The sequence below is a fragment of the Ursus americanus genome, chromosome 1 (genome assembly GCF_024610735.1).
Source record: "Ursus americanus isolate L20-20 chromosome 1, mUrsAme1.1.p, whole genome shotgun sequence".
In the NCBI taxonomy this organism is placed as follows: domain Eukaryota; kingdom Metazoa; phylum Chordata; class Mammalia; order Carnivora; family Ursidae; genus Ursus; species Ursus americanus.
Genome location: NC_142127.1, coordinates 74,668,587 through 74,683,207, shown reverse-complemented (window position 1 = coordinate 74,683,207; position 14,621 = coordinate 74,668,587). Strand labels below are relative to the sequence as shown.

At 40.1% G+C, this 14,621-nt stretch overlaps 2 protein-coding genes across 13 annotated transcripts in view; both read right to left on the bottom strand.

Annotated features, from left to right (window-relative positions):
• The window catches only part of CASP10 (caspase 10), a 33,091-nt gene extending 32,528 nt beyond the window's left edge, over positions 1-563 (bottom strand). For both annotated transcript variants that reach the window (XM_045806484.2, XM_045806483.2), the window contains exon 1: positions 425-563. The gene's annotated coding sequence lies outside the window, so the exon portion shown is untranslated. The remainder of the gene's footprint in view (positions 1-424) is intronic.
• A 7,967-nt stretch (positions 564-8,530) lies between these two features.
• The window catches only part of CFLAR (CASP8 and FADD like apoptosis regulator), a 45,000-nt gene continuing 38,909 nt past the window's right edge, over positions 8,531-14,621 (bottom strand). For all 11 annotated transcript variants that reach the window (XM_045806478.2, XM_045806476.2, XM_045806471.2 and 8 more), the window contains one exon: positions 8,531-14,423. In XM_045806478.2, the coding sequence (XP_045662434.1) occupies positions 14,285-14,423 (139 nt within the window). In that variant the 3' untranslated portion in view covers positions 8,531-14,284. The remainder of the gene's footprint in view (positions 14,424-14,621) is intronic.

The following is a 14,621-nucleotide window of genomic DNA, read 5'->3' as shown; positions in this document are numbered from 1 at the left end:
GGAGATAAAGAGAGGGAGGGAAAGGGGGGGACAGAGAAAGAAAACAGAAAATGGTATTTTTAATGTGATCATCCATGGGGTCTTCCCTTCTGGAAGTAGTCTGTGATACCAGAAACCAAATGAATGGTTTCTTGGAGACGGCTTCCCATTCTAAGTTACCTACGTTTGTCTTGCAGTTTCCCAAACATTCCAATCCGTAGTCGGCCAGACTGTTTCTATTTTGGGACTAGCATATTTCCGCCTGTAAAAGTCTCTGTTGGAGCTTTCTGGGGCTTTTTAAACCTTCATTTTCCCTAGCACGGCTAGTAAATCCACGCAGAAATAGTGCCATTGCCGACGAGAGTTTCTGCAAGTGTCTGTCACTAAAGCAAGGAACAAGGCTAGAGTGTAAGAGCTCAGCAGGGGAAAGGTGCTAATCACATACCTTCAGATCCAATTCCGTTGACCCTCTGGAGGCAAATGGTTCCGGGAGACACTGCCTGAAAATCAAGTTTTAAAGAAATTAGAATCCTCCGCGTAATCCAAGTTCCAGCGAAGTTCCCATTTGCGCGGGAAGAGAACGCAAGACTTGCAGCCTCCGCAAGGAAAACGGGATCTTCCGGTTGGGCAGCTTTATAAGTTATTTCCTGCCTACGTCATCGCTGCCCCGGCTGCCTTTTCCCCTCCCTTTGCGGGTTTGGGGTAACTCTGACAAACAGCGCCTCCTAAAGGCAAGAGTCACAACTTTCCACAACGGGACAGCTCCAGATTTTCCTAGGTTAAACCAAGGGCTCCTACAAATAAACTTTTGAAAGGGACTAAGTGTTCTTGCCATTCCCTTGGATCACTGAGATTGATGAAAGAAAGAGAGAAAAGAAAGAAAGAAAGAAAGAAAGAAAGAAAGAAAGAAAGAAAGAAAGAAAGAAAGAAAGAAAGAAAGAAAGAAAGAAAGAAAGAAAAAGGAAGAAAGGAAGAAAAGAAAGAAAGAAAGAAAGAGAAAGAAAGAAAGAAAGAAAGAAAGAAAGAAAGAAAGAAAGAGAAAGAAAGAAAAGGAAGAAAGAAAGAAAGAGGAGAAAAAGGAGGGAGAGAGGAAGGGAAGAAGGAAGGAGAGAAGAAAAAAGAAAGGAGAGAGAAAGAGCTTATTTTCCTAACCATCTCCTTCTCCAAACTCTCTTAACCTTTAAAATAAAACCCAAAAACTTGAGAAATAATGGTCAGCCATCTTAACCCTTTCTCAAACATTTGCATGCGCAAATAAAATTTTAAGGCAGAAAAAAGGGAGGGAGAGCTGAACTATAAATCCATTTGGAGGTATTTGCAGGGAACTCAGCAGACAAAACTGATGAAGTCTTTGGCCTCACAGCACATTCAGTGCAGCAGGAAAGACTTTGAAGACATTATTTCTAAGAATAAAAACAATACCTAATACTTACATGGCAACTACCATTTTTTCATTTAATCATCCCAAGGCTCTAAGATAAATACTATTAGCATGACCCTCTTTTAAGATGTGAATACTAAGATACAGAAAGGTTAAGTAATTTGTCCAAGATTATACGGTAAACTAGTGGGAAAGCCAAAATTTAAGCCAGCAAATCTGACTCTAAGTCACTACACTGCAATTCAGCTCATTCAAATGTGCAGAGCTCTGATAAGTACAGCATCTTAGAAAGATATTTTATCTCTGAAAAAAAGATTTATGGTGGCTTATTAACAAATATATTAAAGTGCCATTTTCATATCCTTGGCATCATCCGGAGAACTTCTATATTTAAGAAAGACAAGCCCTATTACTCAGCCATAAAAATGAATGAAATCAGGGCACCTGGGTTGCTCAGTCAGTTACGCATATGCCTTTGGCTCAGGTCGTGATCCCAAGGTCCTGGGATGGAGTCCCACATGAGGCTTCTTGCTCAGTGGGAAGCCTGCTTCCCCCTCTGCCTCTGCTGCTCCCCCTGCTTGTGTGCTCTCTCTCTCTCTCTCTCTCTCTCTCTGTCAAATAAATAAATAAATAATCTTTTTAAAAAATTAATGAAATCTTGCCATTTGTGAAAACATGGATGGACCCAGAGGGCAGTATGCTAAGTGAAATAAGTCAGAGAAAGACAAATACCATGTGTGATTTTACTTATATGTGGAATCTAAAAAACAAAACAAATGAACAAACAAAACAATAACAGACTCATAGGGAACTGTTGGTTACTAGAGTGGGGGTTGGGGGACACCTAAAACAGGTGAAGGGGACTAAGAGATACAAACTTCCAGTTATAAAATAAGTGAGTGATGGGAATGTAACATGTAGATAGGAAATATAGTCGATAATTACGTAATCACTCTGTATGGTGACATGGTAACTAGACTTAACATGGGGATCATTTCATAGTGTACAAAAGTATCAAATCACTATTACGTACACCTGAAACTAATAGGATATAGTATGTCAGCTGTACTTCAATTTTCAAAAAGCCTACGACTTAAAGTGTACTATGGGCAGAGCAGTTCAATCGATTTAGTAAATCGGTCAAAAGATACAATTGGTTGGTCCTGGAAACAAGTGCGAAAAACCAGAATGTGGCTTTGAGTGAGGAGGAGATGATTATGTGTGTATGACGTCTACAAAATCCCTACAGACAGGCATGAGCACCGAGATAGGGACTTCCATTCATTATTGGAATTTTTGCCATTTGGAAAAGTTCTTTGCCATTACTAATAATAACTAAATGGTTCAGAGAAAAAGAAAGAAGCAAGGACAGACAAGTCCTAGCGGTGATGGTTGCACAATGCCACTGAATCGTACACTTAAAAGTCATTTGAACGGTAAGTTTTGTGTCGTGTATATTTTGCCACAATTTTTTTGAAAGATAAAGATACACAAGCCCTAAGTCTTAGTCTTCTATTCTATTTAATTCCTTGTGGCATTTCAGAAGGTAGTTTGGCAAAACTATCATTCCTCACCCCGTTCATAAAGTACATTAGCTTTTTCAACTTTGATTCAACAATATTAAATATTTAGCAAGCCCTTCCTATGTGTACAGCACGGAACTGGGCACGATTAGAAAGGAAAGGTGAATAAAATGCATCTGCCTTCAAGTAATTATGATTACTCCCATTTTTTGATCCCTTCTTTTCTGATGAACTGTCTAAAGTCAATGTTATTAGCTACATTCAGTAGATGAGGAAATCAAAGTTCACAGATGCAAAGTATCTTGCCATCATCCCAAAGCTAGGAAGAGATGGGGATTCTAGGTCTCTCTGATTCCAAATCCCATGCTTTCGGTCCCAAGGCTATGGCTGCCTGTACCTCCAGGTATGCCGTGGTATCTGTAACCACAGGGCAGGGTGTGGTGATGCTACAACAGGGCTTCACCTAAGTGCCACAGGGGCCCCAGGAACAAGGGATGAATCCTGATGGAGATGCCTTGGAGGAGGAGGAGGTATTTGAGCTGAGCTTGGAAAGTAGAAGTAGAATAGAGACACACGAAGTAAAACTTCAGCTTTTATCCTAGTACTCAGCGGAAACACCTGCACCAAGTTATGGAGGTGAGATGGTATGCTGTTTTATTTGTAGTCAGTATTTCATACTTCTTCCAAATTAGAGCACAGTAACTGAGCACGTGCTGATGGCAAGTTGAGAGTAATGGAAAGAATAAACATTTCTTACGGCATCTTTCCTGATTCGTTGCAGTCAACTGAGTCTACATGAAGAGCCAGTCAAAACCTATATAGCCTTTTACAGTGATGGGGGACTGCCACTGCCCTAGTGACAAAAGGGAAATACTGGATTGTTTCTTTAGTTCCGCCTTCCGAGTGGCTGGTGGTGGCAGTGGTAGGCTTTCCTTTACATCCAGGCTTTGGTCCAAGTTCTCCATCCTCCAGGTTTATATAGGGGAACTTTATAGGTATATACTTGTGAACTAAAAAAATGGACACAAGTGATGGGGTCTGATGGGTATGCCAGCTGGAGAAGGGCTCTGTGCCTTGAAATTTTCAGTCCAACCCCTGGTCCTGAGGTAGCAGCCTCTTCTGATTAGCCATCCCATCCCCAACTTCCAGGCCCTCCTCCCCCACTCATTCCACACTTTATCCACACACTCCAGACCTTACCAGAACCAGTTTTATTCTTAGTATATGAAAGCATGGTGAAGCCATGTACTAAAGGGGAAGACTCTCCCAGGTAAGGATCCCAGCAGAGATGTCCAAATAGTGAACTGGCAGGAGATTGTAGCTAGACAAGTAAAGAGTGACCCATTTTGGATTCACTATCCTAGAAAGCTATCTGTTTTAGCATGCTCTTTTCTTACTACAAAAGAGATAATTAAAAAAAAAAAAAAAGAGGGGGGTGAGCTCCCAATATTTAAAGTAGAAAAGCTGAAAAATGGAGAAACCCACAGTCACTGGTAGTCTATAACTACCTTAAAATTTTTGTATATAGGGTGCCTGGGTGGCAGAATCAGTTAAGGGTCCGACTCTTGGTTTCAGCGCAGGTGGTGATCTCGAGCCCTGCATCAGGCCCCACACCCCGCATCAGGCTCCACACTAAGCATGGAATCTGCCTAAAACTCTCTCCCCCCATGCCCATCCCCCCCAACGCACTCTCCCTTTAAAATAAACAAATAAATCTTCTAAAAAGAAAATTTTGTGGGCACCTGGGTGGCTCAGTCAGTAAGCTTCCGACTCTTGATTTCGCTCAGGTCATGATCTCAGGGTCTTGAGATCATGTTGGGCTCTGCGCTCAGTGCAGAGCTTGCTTGAGATTCTTTCTCCCTCTCCTTCTGCCCATCCCCCAACTCATGTGCGCTCTCTCTCTCTCTCTAAAATACATAAATAAAATCTTTTAAAAAAAGAAAATTTTAGTATATATCCTTTCACTTTTCTATGTGTATATTATTTTCCAAAAATTGAATTGTGCTGTACAATTTTCTTTTTTCACTTAATAGCACACACATATTTTTCTCCATATCATTAAATAGTCTGAAAACATGATGTGTAACAGCTAAATGATATTCCCTTCCATGGACGTACCATACTTATTTAACCAATTTCTAATTATCAGACATTTAATATGTTTCCTATCTTTTGCTATCGTGAACAATGCAGCATAGAAGATAGTTATAGATAAATTTTGGCACATATTTATAATTATTTTTGTTGGAAGAACCTAAATGTAGAACTAGGAAGCTGATCTATAAATTCACCATTTCCCAGTCTGTGAACCCTGAATGTCTTTCATCTTACTTTCTTACTTAAATGAGTTTGGGACAAGTAGCTAGGTAAATCTGAAGTGACAAAACGTCAAAGTTCCATGATGATATTTCCTAAAAGAACTCAATAAACTAACAATAGATTGTCTAGGAAACTAGGCGGATGTGGTTAAGAGTAAAAAAAAATTTTTTAAGATTTTATTTATTTATTTGACAGAGAGAGAGAGAGCACAGCAGGGGGAGCAGTGGGCAGAGGGAGAGGGGAAAGCAGACTCACCGAGCAGGTAGCCCAATGCAGGACCCAATCCCAGAACCCTGAGGTCCTGACCTGAGCCAAAGGCAGACACTTAACGACTGAGCCACCCAAGTTCCCCAAGAGTAAAATATTTTTAATGCTGTTCTAAGAAAATTTAAAAATAACCAAAAATGTGTCAGAGACCTAAATGTAAGAGCTAAAATCATAAAACTCCTACAAGAAAATATGTGTAACTCTTCATGACCATGCATTACGCAATAGTTTCTTACATATGATGCCGAAACTTTTAAGCAACAAAAGAAAAACGGATCAGTTTTGGACATCAACAAAATATACACATTTTGTGCTAGAAAAGACCCTATCCAGAGAGTGGGAAGACAACACCTAGAATGGAAACAACTATTTGCAAATCTTATATCTGATAATAGACTAGTACCCAGAATATATAAAGAATAATTATGGGGCACCTGGGTGGTTCAGTCCATGAGCTGAGTGATTGCCTTCAACTCAGGTCATGATCCCAGGGGTCCTGGGATCAAGCCCCGCATCAAGCTACCCCTTCCCCACACTGGGCTCCCTGCTCAGTGGGGAACCTGCTTCTCCCCTTCCCTCTGCCTGCTACTCCCCTTGCCTGTGCTCTTTCTCTCTCTGTCAAATGAATAAATTAAAAAAAACTTAAAAAAAAATAATAATTACACCAGAACAATAGAAAGACAGTTAAAATGGGAAAGGATTTGAATAGATGTTTCTACAGTGAAGATATACAAATGGCCAATACGTACATGAAAAGATGTTCAACAACATTAGTCATTAAGGCAAATAAATCAAAACCACAATGAGATACCACTTCATTCCCAGTAGGGTGGTTATAATAATTTTAAAAAAAAGACAAACAAAAACAGGGATGTGGAGAAATTGGAACCTTTATACACTGCTGATGGAAATGTAAATACCCAAGCGAACTGAAGACATGTATTCACACAAAAATTTACACATGAATACTCAGAGCAGCATAATTCATAAAGGCCAAAAAAGTGGAAACAATCCTAATTTCCATCAGTTGATGAACAGATAAACAAAATGTGCTATATCCTCTACAATGGAATATTATTCAGGCATAAAATAAAACCAAGTGCTTATGTATTCTTCAACATGGATGAATCTTGAAAACATTATGCTTAATGGAAGAAGTCAGATACAAAAGGAAACCTATTGTATGATATGAAATATCCAGACTAGATCAATGTGTAAAGATAGAAAGTGGATGAGTGTTTGCTCAGGGGCTGGGGAGAAGGAGAGAATAGGGAATGATGGCTAATATGTATGGAGGATCTTTTTAGGTAGATGAAACTGTTCTGAAATTAGATTGTGGTGATATGCACAATTGTGAATATATATTCAGTGACTTGTACACTTTAAAAGGATTGATTTTATAAAAGGTGAATTATATCTCAGTGAAACAAGAAAGGGAGATCTGGAATATGTCACTATCAGATGTCACAGACAACCTTGTGATTGTTAACTGTGTGTATCAACTTGTTGGCTAAGGGATACCCAGAGAACCAGTAACTTACTTCTGGTTATGTCTGTAAGGATGTTTCTGGAAGGGATTAGCATTTAAATCAGTAGACTGAGTAAAGAAAATCTGCCCTCAGCAATGTGGGTGGGCAACATCTAACCCATTATTGGTCTAGTAAAGAGGAGGGGGAAAGGCAATTCTCTTTTTGAACTGGGTTGGTCATCTTCTTCTACCTTAGGACATTAAAGCTCCTGGTTCTCTGGGCCTTTGGACTCCAGGACTTACACCAGCAGCCCCTGCTCCCCACTCCATCCCTCACCCCACCCCCAGCCACACTCTTACTGTGTATGCGCTGGAGAATCTTGAAGGTTTCAAAAGAGGGAGGTGACAAAGCTGCAGTTACAGAGACTCTCCAGGTTGCCATGTACGAAGTAATCATAGATTTAAGAGGCTGGAGACAGGATCAGTGAGAAAGCTATTCTTATAGTTCAATGGAGAGATCATGAAAGCCGGGGGGTAGAGGAGGCGGCTGTAATGATGGAGATAGATGGAAAAGACATTATAGGTACAGAACCAACCCATCCGGAAAACAGGGGGATGAAGAAACATAGGAGAGGGTGGATCAAGGCGAAAATGGTGTTCTGGAGGCTCTGTTAACTGAAAGTGGAGACACAGGCAGAAAAGCAGATTTGGAATGGAGGTTTTGTTTGTATCTGGAGTACACTGAGTTTGAGGTCCCCAAAGGAAATGTAGTGGAAACATTTGCCAGGAAGTTGCAGGGTGAGATTTGAATTTGAAGAGTCTGGGCTAGAAATATTCAACAAGTTAGCAGCACAGGAGTAGTAGTTGAAGCTACAAGGTTGTTAGAATAAGAGAACATATAAAGAGAGAAAACAAAGGAATGATCCTTGTGCATATCCACATCTATGGATCTGGAGGAGAGAGATACTGGGAAGACTTGGTCAGAAAAGTCCTTGGTAGAACTCTAGGGCGGAATACCCTAGAGAAGTAGGAAGGGGACAATGACCCCATAGAATCTATGGACTACTAGTCTGGTAACTGTGGTGCAAGTTACCCTTGGATCTTGTAGATTTGGCAGAATGAGTACGGTGAAATCCAGATAGCAAGGAAGTATGGAGTAAATGGGTGAAAGAAGAGAGAGGAGAGTAGTCTAAAACAGACATAAGACAGTGGCTTGAAAGAGAGGGACTTTATTTAATGGGGAGTCAGAGCTTGTTTTTGGACTGAAGGATAAAAAGAGAGAGAGAGAGAGATTAAAGATGAAAGACAGTTGAAATAATGCTCAGTCTTGACAGAAGACTGAGTTATGCCAGAAGAGGCACTAAGAAAGGGATGGGAATCCTGGGTTTGCAGCAGGAAGTCCTTACCAAATAAGGAAGAAAAGATGTTACTCGTATCATTTAAACAGTGAAAAATTGTGAATAGCCTAAATATGATACAAAGCATGGATACAGACATGACCACTTGAATGAAAAGAAAAAGTGTTAAATATTATCCCCTTTATGTTTAAAATAAATACATTAAGTGTGTTTATATATTAAACAAACTGGACCCTTTTACAATATGTAATTTTTATTTTATTTTTTAAGTCACAATATGCGCTTTGTATACAAAGAAACAAATAATACAATTGCATTTATTTAAAACTCCCAACATGCTACCTATATTGGGTCTATTGGTATATTCAATATAAAGCTCTACATATGAAGATCAAAACAAAAAAATGAACACAGACATGAACCTTACCCTTTGCACAAAAAGTAACTCAAAACGATGATACACTTAAATGCAAAATGCAAACCTCTACAATTTCTGGTTAAGAACAAACGAAAGGGGGGCACCTGGGTGGCTCTGTCATTAAGCATCTGCCTTCAGCTCAGGGCATGATCCCAGGGTCGTGGGATCGAGCCCCGCATCGGGCTCCCTGCTCCTCTAGGAGCCTGCTTCTTCCTCTCCCACTCCCCATGCTTGTGTTCCTTCTCTCACTGGCTTTCTCTTTCTCTGTCAAATAAATAAAAAATAAAATCTAAAAAAAAAAAAAAAAAGAACAAAGGAAAGGGGTGCCGGGGGTGTTCAGTGGTTAGGTGTCTGACTTTGACTCAGATCATGATGTCAGGGTCCTGGGATCTGACCCCGCCTTGGCCTTCACACTCAGCAAGGAGTTTGCTTGTCCCTCTGCCCCTCCCCCTGCTTGTGTTCCTTCTCTCACTGGCTGTTTCTCTCTGTCAAATAAATAAAAAATAAAATCTAAAAAAACAAACAAACAAAGGAAAGGGGTGCCGGGGTGTTCAGTGGTTAGGTGTCTGACTTTGACTCAGATCATGATGTCAGGGTCCTGGGATCTGACCCCGCCTTGGCCTTCACACTCAGCAAGGAGTTTGATTGTCCCTCTGCCCCTCCCCCTGCTTGCGTGCAAGCACGCATGATCTCTCTCTCAAATAAATAAATAAAATCTTTAAAAAAAAATAACATAGGAGAAAGTTTAGGTGACCTTGGGTTTGCTGATGATTTCTGAGATACACACTAAAAGCACAATCCAGGAAAAAAAAAAACCCAAACAACTCTAAGTTGAATATCATTAAAATAACAAACTTCTACCATAGACTGGAAGAAAATATTTGTAAAACATATCTAATAAAGGACATATATCCAAAACACCAAAGAACTCTTTTTCTAAAAAAAGATTTTATTCATTTATTTGACAGAGAGGGCGCACAGCAGTACAGCAGGGGGACAGGGAGAAGCAGACTCCGGGCTGAGCAAGGGGCTCAGACTCCAGGCTGGGATCAGGATCAGAGCCAAAGGAGGACACTTAACCAACTGAGCCACCCAATAAGAGGGGTGCCTGGGTGGCTCAGTTGGTTAAGCAACCTTTTGGTTCAGGTCATGATCTCAGGATCATGAGATCAAGCCCCAAGTTGGTCTCTGCGCTCAGCAGGGAGTCTGCTTAAAGATTCTCTCCCTCTCCCTCTCCCTCTGCCCCTCCCCCTTCTCTCTCCCTCTGCCTCTCTCAAATAAACAAATCTTAAAAAAAAAAACAAAACACCTCACCAGTAAGAAAACAAATAGCCCAGTTTAAAAATGGGCAAAAGAGGGGCGCCTGGGTGGCACAGCGGTTAAGCGTCTGCCTTCGGCTCAGGGCGTGATCCCGGCGTTCCGGGATCGAGCCCCACATCAGGCTCCTCTGCTATGAGCCTGCTTCTTCCTCTCCCACTCCCCCTGCTTGTGTTCCCTCTCTCGCTGGCTGTCTCTATCTCTGTCAAATAAATAAACAAAATCTTAAAAAAAATAAAAAATAAAAAAAATAAAATAAAAATGGGCAAAAGATTTGAACAGACATCTCAACAAAGAAGATATACAGATTTCAAATAAGGATACACAGAAATGCTCACTACCATGCCATTAGGTACTCACTACCGTGCCATTAGGTAATCGCAAATTAAAACGTGTTATCACTCTACATCCATTAAAATGGCTAAAATCCAAAACACTAACACCATCAAATACTGGCAAGGATGTGAAGCAACAAGAACTCTGCAAAATGGTATAGCCACTTGGGAATACAGTCTTGTGTTAGTTCCAGAGTTAAACATAGGCTTACCATACAATTCAACAATTGTGCTCCTAGGTATTTCCCCAAATGAGCTAAACACTTGTATCCACACACAAAAATCAACACACAAATGTTTATCACACCCTTTTTCACAATGCCAAAACCTGGAAGCAACCAAGATGCATGTAAAACATATAGGTAGCTCAGATTTTCAGTGTGCATACATTTTTAAACAATAATTAGAAAATTAAAATCATCTAGACAAATTTTTCTTTCCTGCTCACCACTTACATATCCCTACAGTGTAGCCCTTATCCTTACAGTTCAAGATGGAAGCTAAGGCTCCAGCCATCACAACTATATTCTAGTCAGCAAGATAGAGGAAGGGATAAAAAGGTGAAGGGCAATAAACAACTACCTTTTAAATTTTTAATTCTAATATAGTTAACATACAGTGTCCTATTAGTTTCAGGTGTACAATATAGTGATTCAACAATTCTATACATTACTCAGTGCTCATCGTGATAAGTGTGCTCTTAATTCCCTTCACCTATTTCACCTATCCCCCCCATGTCCCCTCTGGTAGCCATCAGTTTGTTTTCTGTATTTAAGAGACTGTTTGCCTCATTTTTTCTTTGTTCATTTGTTTTGTTTCTTAAATTCCATGTATGCGTGAAATCATATGGTATTTGTCTTTCTCTGACTGACTTATTTCACTTAGCGTTACACTCTCTAGATCAATCAAAGTAATATTCCATTATATATAGATATAGATATAGATATAGATATAGATATAGATATAGATATAGATATAGATATAGATATAGATATAGATATGGATATAGATCACATCTTCTTTACCCATTCATCTACGGATGGACACTTGGGTTGTGTTATCTTGGTTATTGTAAATAAAATGCTGCAATAAACATAAGGGTTCATATATCCTTTTGAATTAGTGTTCTTTGGGTAAATAGTGGAATTACTGGATCATATGATAATTCTATTTTTAATTTTTTGAGGAACTTCCATATCATTCTCCACAGCAGCTACACCAGTTTGCATTCCTACCAACAGTGCATGAGGGTTCCTTTTTCTCCACATCCTTGCCAGCACCTGTTAGTTCTTTTTTTTTTAACTTAAATTCAATTTAATTAACATATAGTGTATTATCAGAAGTAGAATTTAGTGATTCTTCAGTCATATGTAACACCTAGTCCTCATTACATCACGTGCCCCCCTTAATGCCTATCACCCAATTATCCCATCCCCTCACCCACCTCCCCTCCAGCAATCCTCAGTTTTTTTCCTAGAGTTCAGTGTCTTTTATGGTTTGTCTCCCTCTCTGTTTTCATCTTATTTTTCCTTCCCTTCCCCTATGTTCATCTGTTTTGTTTCTTAAATTCCATACAGAAGTGAAATCATATGGTATTTATCTTTCTCTGACTGACTTATTTCACTTAGCAGAATACCTTCTAGTTCCATCCACGTTGTTGCAAATGGCAAGATTTCATTGTTTTTGATGGCTAAGTAATATTCCATTGTATGTAGACTACATTCTGTGAAGATTTGTGCCCAGTTACAAATCAGTTTTCTATTACTAGGGAAGAAGAAAATGAGTCTGTGGGATCAGCAAGTGGGATATGAACACAGTCAAAATGACAAGACTGACCTCAAATTCTGACCTCTTGGCAGCATAAATAACAACCTTAATCCTGAAAACTTGCTCCTAAAATCTCAGAGGGCAAAAAGAGATTCTGATATCAAACACTTCAGAGATAAGAAGGTTTCAAGTGACGCCTACGATGGCCTATTCATGGGAAAAGGTTGAAGGAATTGGGGAATGGGAGAGAACAGCAGATAGGATAGAACAGGGGTAGGGATGAGGGTCAACCAAGGGTTGATTAATCAGTCATCCTAACCAGCAGCTCAGAAAAACAGCCCTGAGACCAGGGGTCCTGCTTCTGGAAAAGAGGGACTAGAGAGAAGTGAGGACAAAAATAAGAAGAGAAGGGTAGTTTTGTTAGTGATGAGGAACCAACTACTTGAAAGTTAAAAGGAATTACCTAGGCTTTAGGGCAGAAGCCAATATTCTCAAACATGAAGACAAATATAGATGAGAATTTGGAAAACAGAAGGAGAAAATATCAGCCATAGTTCTGTCATCCATATGCCACATTGTAATCACTTCTTTCTGGTCTTTCGTTTTCCTATGAGAGGAGTTTTTTTGTTTTATTTTAAGCATAGCTCCAATAAACATACTATTTTGTACTCCTTTCCAGGTAACACAAAAATATGAGCATTTTTCTCATTATGATGTCCTGTCAAGGCCATATTATGAACTGGTTAAGGATTTGGGCCCCAAAGTGGCTCTCTTTAAGGCTTGAGTTTATACCCTAGTATGGGGTGACCATGGGTAAGCTACTTAACATCACTCATTTTCCTTATCTATAAAATGGAAGAAAAATAATGAGAAAAATAATACCACCTCGCAGAGCTGTTTTTGGGGGGGATTAAATGAGACAATCCATGTAATTTTGTAATGAGCTAATAAGAGCTCAATGTAAGCTCTTATTATTTATAAACATAATTTTAATGGTCACATAAAACACCAACCACTGAACATATCATCATAACCATACCCTTATTACTGAACACTTGGCAAATTTTCAATTTGGGGCTATTATAAGATTTGAAATATTTTACTGCATTAGCACATAGAGATACACACTATTTAACATCAAGTCAAAACATATAAAAATAAATAATTTTTTTAAAAAACTTTAAATATTTTAAATAATGATCTGCTTTAGGTCATCTCATCAAATCTTAGAAAGAAAGGTTACATGATTAGCTGTAAGATAGCACTTGAGTCCTAGACAGACTAGCAATCTCAAATCACAAAGCCACGGCGATGCACTGAATGTTCGTGCCCCTCACCAAATTCATAGTTTGAAACCCTAACTCTCAATGCGATGATATTAGGAGGCAGAGCATTTGGGGTAATCAGGTCATGAACGTGGAGCTATAACAAGACAGCTTGGTTCCTCTCTCTGCCCTCTGCCATGAGAGGGCACAGTGAGAAGATGGCCATCAGCAGACCCCGAAGCGGGTCCTCCTCAGACATCAGACCTGCCAGCTCCTTGATCTTGGACTTCCCAGTGTCTAGAACTGGGAGAAGTAGGTGTTTCCCTAAGTCCTCCCATCTCTGGTACTTTGTCATAGTAGCCTGAACAGAGGATGACAGCCACCCTGTCTTCTCATTCAGGCATTTTTTCTTGGGTACAGAAAAAGAATTGCTCGTTAACTGTGGTGGTTCGTGGTAGGTAAGATTATAAGTGTGTGTTATGTTTCCTTGTTTTGTTGTGTTGTGGTTTTTTTTACTTTTCTGTTGGAGCACGGATACCCACAGGTAACAGACTGTGACTACAACCCTACCTCCATGGCTCCGGTTTACTTGATTGCACAAAGGAAAGCAACATAATCCTGAGGCACCCAACTCCACCAGTACTCGGTTTTTCAAGTTTCACAGCCATTTCCTTCCTAACACTGGCTTGACAAGCTTTCAGCAACAGAGGCCAAAGCCTTCGACCCAGAGGCTTTAGTTCAAACACACCTTCCTGACAACATTCCTCACAGAAGCTCACTTCGGCACATACTGGGACCTCACCTTACCCACATGACACATACACTCACTTGAAAACTACTTCTGGCTAGTGGTGGAGACGGCAGGGCCAGGAAAGGCTTTTCGCTGTTCATTTGCAAGAGAGGATAAGTTTCTTTCTCAGAGTGTGCTGCAGCCAGACGTAGTACCTCTCCTTAGCAGACACTCTGCTGTTCCAATCATACACACTGCTGTTGAGTTCAATGTGGAGTTCCAGGAGTGGGCGTCTTCTGGAAAGAGAAAGGCAAAAATTAATGCCATGCAAATATCAGAGAGGAGACAGATTGTCATTAGGGTGAAATGAGCCAGCAGATGTGACAGTGCATTGAAACTGTTCCTTTTTAAACGCTCTACAAGCTGCTTACTGAGTGATCCAAACCAGCTTGCAGCACCCCGGCCCAATAACCACAGTCCCCTCACCCAAGGGG